This window comes from Pelophylax lessonae, assembly GCF_965119305.1.
Source record: "Pelophylax lessonae genome assembly, chromosome: 5".
NCBI classification, from domain to species: Eukaryota; Metazoa; Chordata; class Amphibia; order Anura; family Ranidae; genus Pelophylax; species Pelophylax lessonae.
The window spans coordinates 371,741,805-371,756,306 of NC_138772.1; the positions used below are offsets into that span (position 1 = coordinate 371,741,805).

The window sequence follows — 14,502 nt, forward strand, 5'->3', positions numbered from 1 at the left end:
TCGCCCATCAGTGCCCATCAGTGCCCACCAGTGCCACCTATCAGTGCCCGTCAGTGCCACCTATCAGTGCCCATCAGTGCCACCTATCAGTGCCCATCAATGCCGCCTATCAGTGCCCAGCAGTGCCGCCTATCAGTGCCCACCAATGCTGCATATCTGTGCTACCTATCAGTGCCACATATCAGTGCCGCCTATCAGTGCCTCCTATCAGTGACACTCCATCAGTGCCACCCCATCAGTGCCACCCCATCAGTGCCTCCTCATCAGTGCCTGTCAGCGCAGTCTCATCAGTGCTCATCAGTACAGGAAAAACATATTTATTTACAAAATTGTATAACATAAACAAAAAAACTTTTTTTTTTTTTTTCAAACTTTTCGGTCTTTTTTTATTTGTTTAGCTTAAAGGAAAAAACCCAGAGGTGATCAAATACCACCAAAAGAAAGCTCTATTTGTGGGGGGAAAATGACATAAATTTGGTGTAGGTACAGTGTTGCATGACCGCGCAATTGTCCTTCAAAATGCAACAGCGCTAAAAGGGAAAAATTGGCCTGGGCAGGAAGGGAGGAAAGTGCCCTGTATTGAAGTGGTTAAATGGTTAAATGCATTTTTGGGGAACTCTCTATTCACGCATGCTGGATGCTTATGTGGTCATTGTTTGCATGTATGTTTTCCTTTTTTATGGCATTCACCTGAACTTTTCCTATCTACATCTCAGTGTTGCTCTGGGATCACTGTGATCTTTATGGCATTCACTTGGGCTTTTGCTTTCTCCTTCTCAGTGTTGCTCTAGGATCACTGTGCTGTTTATGGCATTTCACCTTGGCTCTTGCTATCCCCTTCTCAATGTTTGCTCTGGGATCACTGTATCAGTCTGCTGCTTTACTCTGTTTCTATGGGGAACGCTGCCAAGTCAGACCACTTATTGTTTTTAAGGTATAGGGATTAGGTAAGTAGTGAAGATTGAGAAAAAGAGAATCAGTATCTACAGCCCTGTAAGGACCTCAGGATGGAGGAAGCCCTCTTAAGGTCAAGACAAGTCAGCATAGTCAGCATCTAAGAGCAGATACCCAGGCGATGTTGATCAAGGTCATCATCTCAACACTCATTATTATTGCTCCCTGTTTACAAACATCACAGGTTACCAACCCTTAATAGTTGCTGCATTTGTGGTGGAGAGTCATTGCCTGCCAAGCTATTATGTAAAGTCTGCCTGGAACAAGCAGGATACAGCCCTGCAAGGACCTCAAGATGGAAGGAGCTTTATAAAAGCCAGAACATATACCATTTAGGCGCAGACATCCAGGCAACGTTGATCAAGGTCAACATCTCACCCTTAATTATTATTTACAAATACCACAGGTTACCAGTCCTAATGGTTGTGGCATTTGTGGTGGAAAGTCATTGTCTGACAAGCTAGTATGTCAAGTCGGCTTGGAGGAAGCCACAACTGACAAAGGATGGATGTTTGGAAAGTAGCTGTCTTGATTAAAGAATTGGCCAAGGAGTTGATACATGAAGCCTGTACTTCCTAGTCGGTGGCTGAATTGCCTAGTACTTATAACCAGAGCCAGAAAGTGGTGTCCAAATTGGAAAGCTTGTTGGAAGAAGAAGGCATTACAGGGGCCACAGGCTTTGACGATTGCCAATAGAGCCTTTTGCAAGGGCAGTTAAGGATGCAATTGCCTGGGGTGAAGTGGAGGAAACTCTCCACAAGATTAGAAAGTACTAATTTCTCTTCACTGAACAACTGGAGGAGTTAATCCAGGAAGAATGGAATAGGTCAGAGAAAAAGGCCTGTATAAACAGGTTGTCAAAATTGTATACCCTGAAAAAGCTAAAGGTCAACCTGTTGCAATCTCCTCCATCATTAATGCAGCTGGCAAGACATATCACCTTGCGGTTACATTCAAGGAGGCTCTAGTCTAAAAATGAGACCCGGTTCTAAAGTGCCCCTACATACTGTAGCATCTGCAGATTGCTGCAGACCAGCAATAACCAGCCCATGTGCTGAGTGAGTCTAAGTGGTTTCATAATCATCAACTATTTTCTGCACCTGCAGGACTCTGAGGAAAGTGACAGGTTCAGCACCCCTTTAGACGTCATTTCCTATTGGGAGTATCTTACCAAAAATTACATTTTTGTTGCAGTGAATGCCAAAAATCTGACTTGTATCTTCGTGCAGACTTCTGGAAAAATCAGTGAGCCAATCACTCAAGCAGGAAATTATGTTTCAAGGGGGCATTCTGTACACATTCTATATACAGAACACCTCCAGATAGCCATATTGCCTTGCATTTTACAGAAAATGACAGCCCTGCAGATTGAAAAGGAAAGTGGAGTTACCCTTTAAAGAAGCCCTTCTGGGGGAAGTGAAGAGAGACAAGGCGGTAACAGCTTTGTAAGAGCTGAAGTTGGCGGGAGACTCTGCAGCGGATGTGTCAGTAGACGTCAATTGATGTTTTTTCAAGAGTGGTGTTCCCTGTGGTCATGACAAGGAGGGCATGTCAAGGAAGCCATGGGTGTCGGATCCCGCCTTGAAAACGATACTGGTGCAAGATACCAGACAATGAATCCAATCTATTTGGGAGTAGACATGATACAGCCATCTCAAGGCTGACCACTAGCAGGTCAGGGCGAATATCATCTGACAAAAAACAGAAAAGATCAGAAAAGGTCCAGCATACAGGCGGCAACTCCGAAGTAGATACAAGGAGGAAATCTCTACGGACTGAGAAAAGGATTAGTAAAGGAACTAAAGAAGTACCTGATCTTCGTTGTTGAAGCCTTGAAAATCTAAGGCACCTGTCTTGGGAGGTCCTTTTAAGGGTGCACTTATCCAGGGGGTGCCTGTGTGAAGCTTTGTGCACACACCTGGATGGAAAATATCAGGATCAGTGGGCCATATCAGCTATATTGGTGTGACATTGGTGGAAGTTTAAGGGATGTCCACCTTCCGTTCTCTTCCAGCCAGCCAGGCTACCATACCAAAAATTCTGGTCCAGTTTATAGCTGGATTAAATGAAAAATGGGCAATTGTGAAGGTTCCAACTGCCCAGAGGAGATGAGGATTAGGTTCACCTCTGTTCCTAGCAAAAAAAAATCAAAATCAGGTAATCTGTGCCCAGTGGTAAACTTGAAAAAACTCAAAAGTCGCAGAAAGTTGGAGCTGTGTAAGATAGAGAAACTCCAATCAATCCTATTGATAAATCTGTGGAGATTGGATGCTCTGTAGGTTTATCAGACACCTACTTTCTTGTCCCAATCCATCCTCAATTCCTCTACAAGTTTCAGTGCTTCCCCCTCGGTCTGTACACCTCTCCCATGACATTCACAAAGTTCTTACTTTCTGCAGTAGTGATGGGAAAAATTCAGTAGAACTTTCACAAGGGAAAATCCGTCCTCCTGATTGAGAAAGACAAAAGTGCTTTAAGAGCAAAGTCTCTTCCAGCGGAACAGTGCCTGAGTATCCTTGGTTCTTTGTAACAGACCAATTGTTGTTTTTGAATGGAACATTATCACATCAGACCCCAGCTAGAAAGTTTGGGGAATGCTTTTCAAAGAGCAGACTGCTCAGGGTCATGGGATATTCAGCTCATGAGGCAAAGTATTGTATTGAATGCTCTCAATCTGAGAGTAGTGTTCAAAGCCCTTCTGTCATTCACTCCTTTTATAAGAGGAGCAAGAGTTGTACTGTGCCTATACAGCAGTGGAAGGGTAGAATTCTTAGGCTGTCAGTGGAACTTCCTGTATCAATAATTGCAGTTATACCATTTTGGCTTAGTGTCTCTCTCCCACAGTTGAGCACTGAGTCACCACTGCCTCTGCCAGTTATGACGGATCTGCTTTCTCTTGGTCATCTCCAAGAGACTACTTTTGATTGCATGGGAGTTGAGAGGCAGAGTCTACCAAGTCAAGGGTGCCCAGTGCAGGCAGTGGATACATTGTGTCAAGCCAGAGAGGTCTCCATGAATAATACTTACCAGAGAATAAGGGTAAATTTTGCAGATCTCACACAGCAAAAGCCTGGAGTCCTGTATCACCTAAACCAGCCAAGGTTCTGCAGGTCTTACACTGGGACTGAACAGGGGTCTAGGTTCAATTATGTTCAAAGTTCAGCCTTGTCTTGAACTTACAGGGGTTTAAGGAGTCCTTAACCCTTTAGTGATGCGATTCTTAAAAGGCTTGCATGAAGGTAAAGACCTGCAAGGAAACCCTTGTTCCCTATGTGGGACTTGTTTATGGTCCTCAGCTCTATCAATGTCTCATTTCTATCCTACAGAATTGGCTACACTCTGCAATCTAACCCTGAAGACCATATTTCTGGTTGCTACAAAAAGGGTGTCAGAGCTGCAGGGTGTGTTCTTAAGGAGCCTCACCTAAAGTTCTACCCAGACCAAATAGTCCTAAAACCCCAGACTGCTTTTTATCCATGGGGTAGCTTTCTCCTTCCACTTATAATAGGAAGTCAGTTTACCATCTTTCTTGATTAAGTGAGAGAAACGGATCTCTGCTTGGCAGCTACCTTTACATTCAGCAAAGCTGAAATCTGTGCCTGGTTCCGGGATGGCTTAAGGAGGGGTCAGTCATCATCAACACGTACAGTCACCTTCTAGATTGTTAAGACAATTAAAAGAGCCTATCTCTTCACAATACCATCCTGTTCCAGAGGACTTAAGAGCACTTTCAACTAGGGCAATGCCAGCTCTGTGGACAGAGCAGTACCGAGTGTCTTCTGAGGCTAATTCCAAGTCAGCAATATGGTCCTCCTAGGACACCTTCATTACACTTTAATCGGTGAACCTGACTCATAACAGTAAAATTTGGAAAATGCATACTTACCCTACTGACCATTACAAAATTTGAGTTTGTTCCCATTTTATGCTGCCATGATGTGCCAGGAAAACAGAAAATTGTATAATAATAACCTTTCCCGCAAATTTCTTTTCCTGGTGCATCGTCATGGCAGCATACAGATTCCCACCCCAATGGTAAGAGTTACAGAGAATTTTGTGAGCCGGGCCTGTCTTTGATTTATAGTTACCCAGTGCTATCCGGTTGTGGGGGCGGAGCCACAACCATTGTATGCTGCCATGAAGATGCACCAGGAAAGGAAAAATACAGAAAGGTGAGTATACAATTTTCCATTTTTCAGACGTACTTCATTGAGACCCAGTTGCACTAAGGCTGCATGTCTCAATTTAAAATAGCAATTGTACCAAGAGTTCGGAATCTGTTGAAGTTGCATGAATGATTTAAAGGTACCATTGTTGTAAAGTTGGTGGACATATTTAAGACCTTACTAGGCCAAGAATGGGCCTCCTGAGGGGTAAGAAAATGTGGGATGGTGGGATTAAATTATAAAGGTTGATTAGGTGAGATAGTTTCAGGGGAATTAGGTAATATAGATGCACAATAATTATACATTTTGAGGAAAACTTTTAGCAAGTTCGTTCCTCCAGTAGGAAAAACGGTTTGTCTATATATTATATTCACCAAAGTCTCATAAAACGTCACCACAGCTGGCCCAGCAGCTGCGGCAGCATTATTTAGCTGCAGGAAAAGCCACCAATGTACGTACACCAGTTGGGAGGCATAATAATATAGTTGCAAATTAGGTAGAGCTAGCCCTCCTCCTGATGTAGGTTGTTGAAGTGTGGCTAAGGAGAGTCTGGGCACCTTAGGGCACCAAAGAAATGTAGAAAGAAGGGAGTCTATTTCTTTAAAAATTCTGTTGGGAATTAATACTGGGCTGTTAGATAGGATATATGAGAATTTAGGCAGCAGGACAATTTTAAAAAGGTTTATCCTCCCCAATATGGCCAAGGGTAGATTTTTCCAACTAGCAATTTTGATTTTGAATAAGGATATGCCTGGTAGAAGATTATTTGAGATATACATGGATAAAGGTTGCTGTACCTGAATTCCCAAATATCGGAATGAAGCGGTAACCTGAAAAGGACATTCCAGAGGAAAGGAAAGACTGGGGTTCAGCTTTAATCTATTACTGTGAAGTGATATTGCCAGATAACAATGGTTATCTCATTCGTGTTTTCAGATGCTCGGGTTCATCTGACACCTGTATATTGGTGTGTTTGTTTATGTGCATAACAATAATTGTATGTGGATAATTATTAGTCAGAAAACAATTCTTTGTAGAACTTTTTATTTTATTAAAAAGGAAACCATTAGGGTGTCATGCAAGATTCAATAACAATAAAAGCCGGATAATTAGGACAAATTTCACAACATTAGAAGACTTGTGTGTAGGCACCATTTATCTAGAAACAACAGAATGAGGTCAGGTAGCTCTTGCCTGAGAACAAGCTGCTTTTATGTTAAAATGGCGAGCAGCCGGTAAAATAATCCGGTTATGTCTGTAAAAAGCGTACTGTACATAGCCATATTATAGAGATTAATTGATATGACAGTAGAAGGTGAAACTAAAGTACATGGCCTGTATTTTATAATCTAAGATGATTTATTGCAACAGGTCAAAGGCATACAAGTGGGAATCACTGAAGTACTTTTAGTTCCCAAAAGTCATTGCATGGCAAAGATGGATTTAGATCACAATCTTTTATTTGGTGGGCACCTTGAGTTCACAGGTATCTGAAAGCACAATCTTGACATTTGTTTGAGATAGCATATTAAAAAATATTAACATATTTCCTGGTGCATTCATTATTTAAACTCTTAATATTATGCTTGTTCTCTCCAGCATTTAAAAATAGACGTATTACGAAAAAGGAAAAATTTTTCTGAATGGTTTAAATTTTAAACTCTTTTTATTAACGAAGATGCATCACATTAATACAGTCATCAAAGTGCTCAACGTGAGCACAGTAAAGTACAAAATGCAGTGTTACAGACATGAAAGGGTCCTTTCACACGGCCGCTCCGCTGCTTTAGTCCGCTGCAGGACTTTTTTTTTTTCACGGAGCGGATGACATTTGTGTCATCCGCTCCGTGTGCCTGCATATCATCCCATCCATTTGCGGATGATATGCGGACATAATGTAAGTATATGGCATTGCGGATGTCAGCGGATGACATATAACATATCCGCAAACGGATGGGATGATTTGCGGACACACGGAGCGGCCATGTGAAAGGACCCAAACTGGTCATTAAAAACACGTGCATAACTGTGCTTTGATGAATGGCCTAAATTTAACACTTTTATTGCTGTTGTTTTTTTTATTTTTTTTATATTTTTGTACACATGATAAAGTGTACACAGGCCTGATAAATATTGAATATCTCAAAATGTAATATATTGTATTTTGCAGTAGAGAAGACCCTGTAGAATGAGAGTAGAGACCCTGTAGAATGAGAGTAGAGACCCTGTAGAATTACATGGTGCCACTTGCATTTTTTTTTTTGATAATTGTGCTACTATTTATCAAATCTATATTTTCTGAAAAACATACACTCAAATTAATTTTAATCTACACAAACACAATATAATACCCAATGTTTTGGTAAAATATAAAATATGAGTTGTGCTGATTAAATATAGATACCAATTATGTGAAGCCTTACAAATACACATGCCTTGAAACAGCACAGAACTATGGTAATAAAAATTGTCCATAAGTGATACTTTGGAAGCCTCTATAGCTCTAGAATTATTGCCATCACTCTAGTGTGCAGGGCAATGCTTGATATGGATTGAACAATTGTTTTCACACGTGTTCACACCGGGTACATGCATTTCTGTTCATATGTACATGGGGGTGAGGGATTTTAAAAAGATATTTGGATACTTTTTAGATTTATTATTATTAAATCCCTTTTATTTTTTTGTGTTTTTAAATGTAACTTTGCTGCTATTACAAGGGGAATAATTAGTCCCCTATGTGATAGCATAATGAGGGTGATAGGTTCTGTTTAATGAAATATCAGGGGTCTATTAGACCCCTAATGTTATCTCTGCAATTCACTGAAGCTGACTGAGCACAGACTGTGCTCAACCAGCTTATTTCCTGATCTGAGAGATCAGAGATTGACAGCTCTGAACCCAGAGGTGTTTAGAACTTCTTCACAGGGGAGATCATTAAATGGATGCTTCACCGCCGCTCTTCCCCGATCATCGGGGATCGAGTGTGGAGATCCGCCCGATTGTGTAAACAAAGCGGGCGGATCTCCTAAGTGACAAACAGTGACAGATTGCAGGATTCAGCATAGCTGAACCTGCGATCTGTGCCTGTGTCACACAGTCCCCTCCCCCCACACACGTTAGTAAGCACCAGGCATACATTAACCCCTCCCTCTCCAATAAAGTTAACCCCTTCCCTGCCAGTGTCATTTTTACAGTAACAGTGCATATTTATAGCACTGATTACTGTAGTAATGTCACTGGTACCCCCAAAAGTGTCATAAATGTCAGGCAAGGGTCAGATCTGTCCGCCACAATGTCGCAGTTCTGCAAAAAAATCGCAGATCACCGCCAGATCGCCGCCATTACTAGTTAAAAAAAAAACAATAAAAATGACATAAATTTCCCGTAGTTAGTAGCTGCGATAACTTTTGTGCAAACCAATCAAAACACGCTTATTGTGATATTTTTACCAAAAATATGTAGCAGAAAACAAATTGGCCTAAAATGGTAAAAAATTTTGATTTTTACATTTTTTTGGGGGGGAATTTCATATGAAAAATGTGAAAAATATTGTTATTTTTTCAAAATTCTCGCTCTTTTTTTGTTTATAGCGCAGAAAGTAAAAATTGCACAGGTGATCAAATACCATAAAAAGAAAGCTCTATTTGTGGGTGAAAAAAGGACATAAATTTATTTTAATTTGGGTACGGCGTCGCACGACTGCGCAATTGTCTGTTAAAATAACGCAGTGCCGAATCGCAAAATATGGCCTGTTCTGGAATGGGGTAAAATCTTCCGGTCTTAAAGCGGTTAAAAATACGCTCATTGAGAATTTTTTTGTCAAAGACATGTAGCTAAATACATTTTGGCCTAAATATATGACAAAAATTGAATATATTGGATATTTTGTAACTGTCAAAGTAGAAAAATATTGTTATTTTTTCAAAATTGTCGCTTTTTTTATTAATATCGCAAAAAATGAAAATTGCACAGGTGATCAAATACCACCAAAAGAAAGCTCTGTTTGTGGGGAAAAAAGGATGCAAATTTCGTTTTTTTTATGGCGTTGCATAACCACGCAATTGTCAGTTAAAGTCGCACAGTGCCGAATCGCAAAAAGTGGCCTGGACGTAGGACAGCAAAATCCTCCGGTGGTAAAGTAGTTAATAAATCAGTGTAAAAAAAAATGTGTGCATTAGCCAATGTAATAAAAATAGAGAAACATTTCAAACCCTCTCTCAAAAAAGGCCCCTTGTACCCTGTTTGTACTTTTCTTTGGGGAAAAAAAGTTGTAAAGGAACCGCACTTAAAAATGCTGTTTTTATTTTTTTTTAAATGCTGAGTTTTTTATTTCATAAGTAACAAATCATTAATAGACTGAGATTAATGGAATGCTCTGTTTTAGCAATCAGCCCAATATATTTGAAGAGTTTTAAGAAAATGATTTATTTCCAATAAATTGATTAATCTAATTTATTTAGTTTTTCACTATATTTTTTTATAGACCTACAAACTATAAATTTGATAAATATATGACATTTAGTGTAACGTAAACTATTCAATACATAATTAAATATCTTGCACTTCTTGTGATAAAATACGTAATAAAATATGTTATACACTGTGCAATGACTTACCATTTTGTTCTCTTTGTACCCCAGCAGCTAGTAGGTCTGGTTCCCCAAGGCTTATATCATTAAGTCTGGTTCCTAGACACTCCACACACAGGCACTTACACCACTCCTCAGCTTCTAGTTCTGGAAAAAAAGGATGCAAAGAAAGGCTCAGTAAAGAAATGATTGACAAGTAGCTGTACTATAATGCATATACAGTACTATAGCTTACATCTACATATCTTCAATATAATTTGACATGATTTTCTTGTAATATAAAGTTATGCCTAATTACTTTGGAATCAGATATCAACATAAAGCAAGCCTGAGATTCCATTTATAGTGAGAAATAATTAGACAGTTTCAAAAGGACTACAAAAATGCCTGTATGGTGAAAAACAAATGTACTCAGTCCATATCTTTTTATATATTGTTAATTTAAATCTTTCACAAAATATCTAAAGATTAGAAGTAGCGCAGAAAAAGCTTTGATTAGAAAAACACGCATTTCCTGTTCAAATTATTAGATGATCATAAATGTTGGACAGAATGTTACAGACTGCATTAAAAATTGCATTATTACGAATGACAGATATTTGTTTGCTTAGCATAACATGTATTTTTTATTGCCACTGTATTGCTCTTTTCTATATTTCCAGTTGAATATTGTCCAATGTTTTTCCTATTTTACTTACTAAAAAAAAAAAAAAAAAAAACCCTCTCAGATAGTTTTCTTATTGTTCCTCCTTTGCTTTTAGGCTACAGACAGTAATTGTTTAGCAGTGGTAAACCTTTTGCATTACAAATGATTTGAGAAATGTTTGCATTTTTGATTGCTACGTGTCTCAAACTCCTGTACAAATGCAAGTCTCTGTGTCCTATTACATCCTGATGTTCTTGATAAGTGAAAACCCATATAAGCACACTGGCTGCAGACCCCCACAACCACAGCCCAGGGTTGTGGGGAAGAGGCCCTTGTTCCCATCAACATGGATTCAAGGTACTTTGGGGTGGGGGAAGCCCACTGACAGCTGATGTGTCATCGGTTTTTAAGGATGTAGCAGCCGACTTCCCGCCCCCCTCCTTAACAACCAACTATTCTTCACACAGAATTAGTTAAAATTAGTTTTGTTTATTCCTTTTATAATGAATTCCAAATTTTAGGGATGATTCGAATTTGGATCGGTTGAAAAATTATCGACCGATTTAAATTTTGTATGAAGAATAGCTGGTTGTCAAGGAGCGGGCCAGGAAGCCAAGTGCTTAACAACCGATGACTCATCAGCTGTCAAAAGGGCTTCCCAACTGGCAGCTGAAATGTAAACAAAAAAAAAATAGAAAAAGAAAAAAAAAAAGACAGAAACAGAAAAACAGCATGGGGTCCCCTTCGGGTCTGGTATGGATTGTAAGGGGAACCCTATGCCTCAAAATTAAATTGAAATTTAAATGTAAAAAAACAGCATGGGTCCCCCTCAAAATTTATACTAGCCGCTTATCTGAGCATGAAGCCCAGCAGGCCAGGGGAGGGGGGTGGTGAGTGAGCACCCCCCCCTGAACAATACCAGGCCACATGCCCTCAACATGGGGGGGGTGCTTTGGGCAGGAGGGGCTCTTCCACCCCGAAGCACTTAGTCCCGATGTTGATGAGGTTATGGGCCTGGGCGGTGGTTCTCCGGGTGGCTTATCAGAATCTGGAAGCCCTTTTAACAAGAAGGGCTCCAGATCCCAATCCCCCCATGCGAATAAGTGTAGGCTAGACATCAACATGGGGACAAGGTGCTCGGGGGTTGGGGAGCAGAGCTTTCCATTTATATTTTAATTTTAGTGTGGGGTTCCCCTTAGATCCATACCAGACCTGAAACAAAAAAACAAAAGAAGCAAAATTAAACTAAACTAAATAAAATTAAACAAAAGTAAACCAAACAAATTCTCAAATGAACCAATGAAATGAAATTAGTAACATAACAAACCTATCCCAGACTAAACAAAAACTGTTTGCCATTTTACATATGTCTAATATATATACAGTGACTAATGTATGATTAATCTGTTAAAAAATACTGACCTATTAGAAAATATACTTTTCTCGTGGAGTGGCAGCAGAAGGTGAAACACCATATCAGAACAATCCTTTAAACCAATCAAACAGCAGCACTGTATGGTGCCAGATCCACCAAGAGGATCGCCGGCAGCATCAATAGCAGTGATGGTGAACCTTGGCACCTCAGATGGTTTGGAACTACATTCCCCATGATGCTCATGCTTTCTGCAGTGTAGTTGGGCATCATGGGAAATGTAGTTCCAAAACATCTGGGGTGCCAAGGTTCGCCATCTATGGGCACAACTGGTGCAACACACTGACCGAAAGCAGAGTGACTCTTACAGGAAGTGTGGGAAGCAATGCATTCCAGGGGCACAGTACCCTTTGTCATATAGCTTGGCTCAATGTGTTGCACCAGTTGTGGCGATAGATGCTGCCAGCAATTCTCCTTCCAGTGGGTCTGCTGCTGTTTGATTGGCTTACTGGATTGTCAACTTGACATGGTGTTTCCCCTTCTGCTACTACTCCAGGTTGGATTAAGAGCTTTTTGACTGAAAGTGTGCTATGTTTAATAAAGTGATGCCGATTGATCCCACTAACTCCTGTGTCCTGTTGCTGTGTTCTGTTTCATATACTATTGAGTATATCCTTCCCAGATTTTCCTTCAGGAGCTGCAGAAGACACTTGGATTTCTTTGCCAGTATATTTCCTTTATTTTTATATAGACTTATGAACTTTTCATGATTTTGGGAGTGCTGAAAAAGATGTGTACATTCTTTGGGCATACATCTTTGTTTGTTACTTTTCTCCTGCATTGATTTGTGAGCTAAAATTCTGTGCACTAGTAAAGCATGAAATACACAAATCCAAATTAAACGTTTCACTTAATTAATGAACTGGCTCTGATTTAGTTTTGGAAGCGCAAAACCCTCAGGTGCAGGTTGGTGACAGCTTCTGTAATTGAAAGACTTGTTTGTGACTAGGAAGCATAGCACTTGGTTTGGTTTTTGAGCAAAAAAAAATTTAATCTGTTCTTGTAAACAGATGTATTTTCAAACAGCAACCATTTTCATTTTAATATAAAACCATTGTTGTCTTGTGTGATTAATTACATCATTTACAGATGCAAACACCGTAAGAATGCTACTAAATACCTAGAGCACATAAAAGTTTGTTTTCTTAGCTTGAATAATTTTACTTGCAAAGATAATACAAGTGCAAATCTGGCTATGTACTGTATATTGTGAAAATATTCTCCTTTGACATACTTAGCAGAGGATTTTCATGAAAAAGAGCAATGCCTATGAATTAGCATCTTTAAATGCCAAAACCAAATTAGTGACATTGGTTTTTGACTGAGATATAATGTATATACGCAGCTCAAAAAAATGAAAGGAACACTTTTTAATTTGAGTATAGCATTAAGTCAATTAAACTCCTAGGATATTGATCTGGACATTTAAGTAGCAAAGGGGGTTGTTAATCAGTTTAGGCTGCTTTGGTGTTAATTAGGGATGGGCCAAATGACCCCCTGTTCGGTTCACACCAAAACTTTCAAACATCGCGAAAGTTCGGAACAGAGTAACGAACCCCATTGAAGTTTATGAGACCCGAACAGGAACAATCAATAATGCCCATTTTGAAGGCTTATATGCAAGTAATTGGGCATTCAACGGTTATGGGGGTCCGGGTACTGCCCTGGGGGACATATATCAATTAAAACATTTTTTTGAAACAAAAGTTAGATTTTATTTCCATTATTGACACTTTCAAAATTGCAGAAAACAAAAAAACGGTGTCTGCAAAAGTTTGGGCATCCTGCAGAATTTATAGCATGCACTACCCCCTTTGCAAGGCTGAGACCTGCCAGTGTCATGAATTGTTCTCAATCATCGTCTGGGAAGACCAGGTGAAGTCAATCTCAAAGCTTTTAAATGCCCAGATATGAAAGTAAAGATGAATCGGCACTATATTCATACACTAAGATGATGATAAGTGTCCCGCTTAAGGGGAGGGTAACTAAAAAAAGGGGGGGGTCCCAGGGGTTTAATGTATCTTCAAGCAAGATGATGAATCACAGTATTAAATGAGAAAAAGTGACCACATTATGTGCTAATACATATATAAATAAACATCAGAAATACTATAAAATTCATATTGTAGACAACTAATATATCTGTGATATATATAAAAAAGGTGAGAACATAATGTGCAAAAACCAAGTGCAAATCTGCAATAATAAAGTGCACTAGTGACAATAAATATAACTAAATAATGACCAAAAAGTGATATCAACATATAGAAGTGCTATGTTAAAAACAGTCCATTTCAATAGTGTAAAAATGCCAAAAGTAACAATTCCGTGAACGTGGTATGAGTGACCCCAGGTACACTCAGCTTCAAGGTGATCGTCAGTGTGGTACAATTTCACAGTGGATCCCGGTGCTAATAAGAAATGGCCGCTCACCTTAACCAAAATATAAACAAGCTTAATGGACAGAGAATGTCTCCTGACAACTCTCAATCTCAGGCACTCAAAGGGATAGATATTCTGGACTCCTGTTCGGACTTGTTTACACAGCGGAGGCGTTGTGGATTAGTCCCATGAGTATTCACTCAGATTTTTCCAGAATATTCCATCATATATACAAATGATAAGAGGGAGCTCATTGCGCAGTATATAAAATAATTTATTAAAACACAAAAATAGCAACTTACATCTCAGTAAGGGAAAGTGTTCCACCGC

General features: G+C 39.5%; 1 protein-coding gene across 2 annotated transcripts in view; it reads right to left on the bottom strand.

Annotated features, from left to right (window-relative positions):
- Positions 1 to 14,502, bottom strand: part of DOK6 (docking protein 6) — an 805,177-nt gene that overhangs the window by 331,050 nt on the left and 459,625 nt on the right. For both annotated transcript variants that reach the window (XM_082259321.1, XM_082259322.1), the window contains exon 4: positions 9,740 to 9,859. In XM_082259321.1, the coding sequence (XP_082115447.1) occupies positions 9,740 to 9,859 (120 nt within the window). The remainder of the gene's footprint in view (positions 1 to 9,739; positions 9,860 to 14,502) is intronic.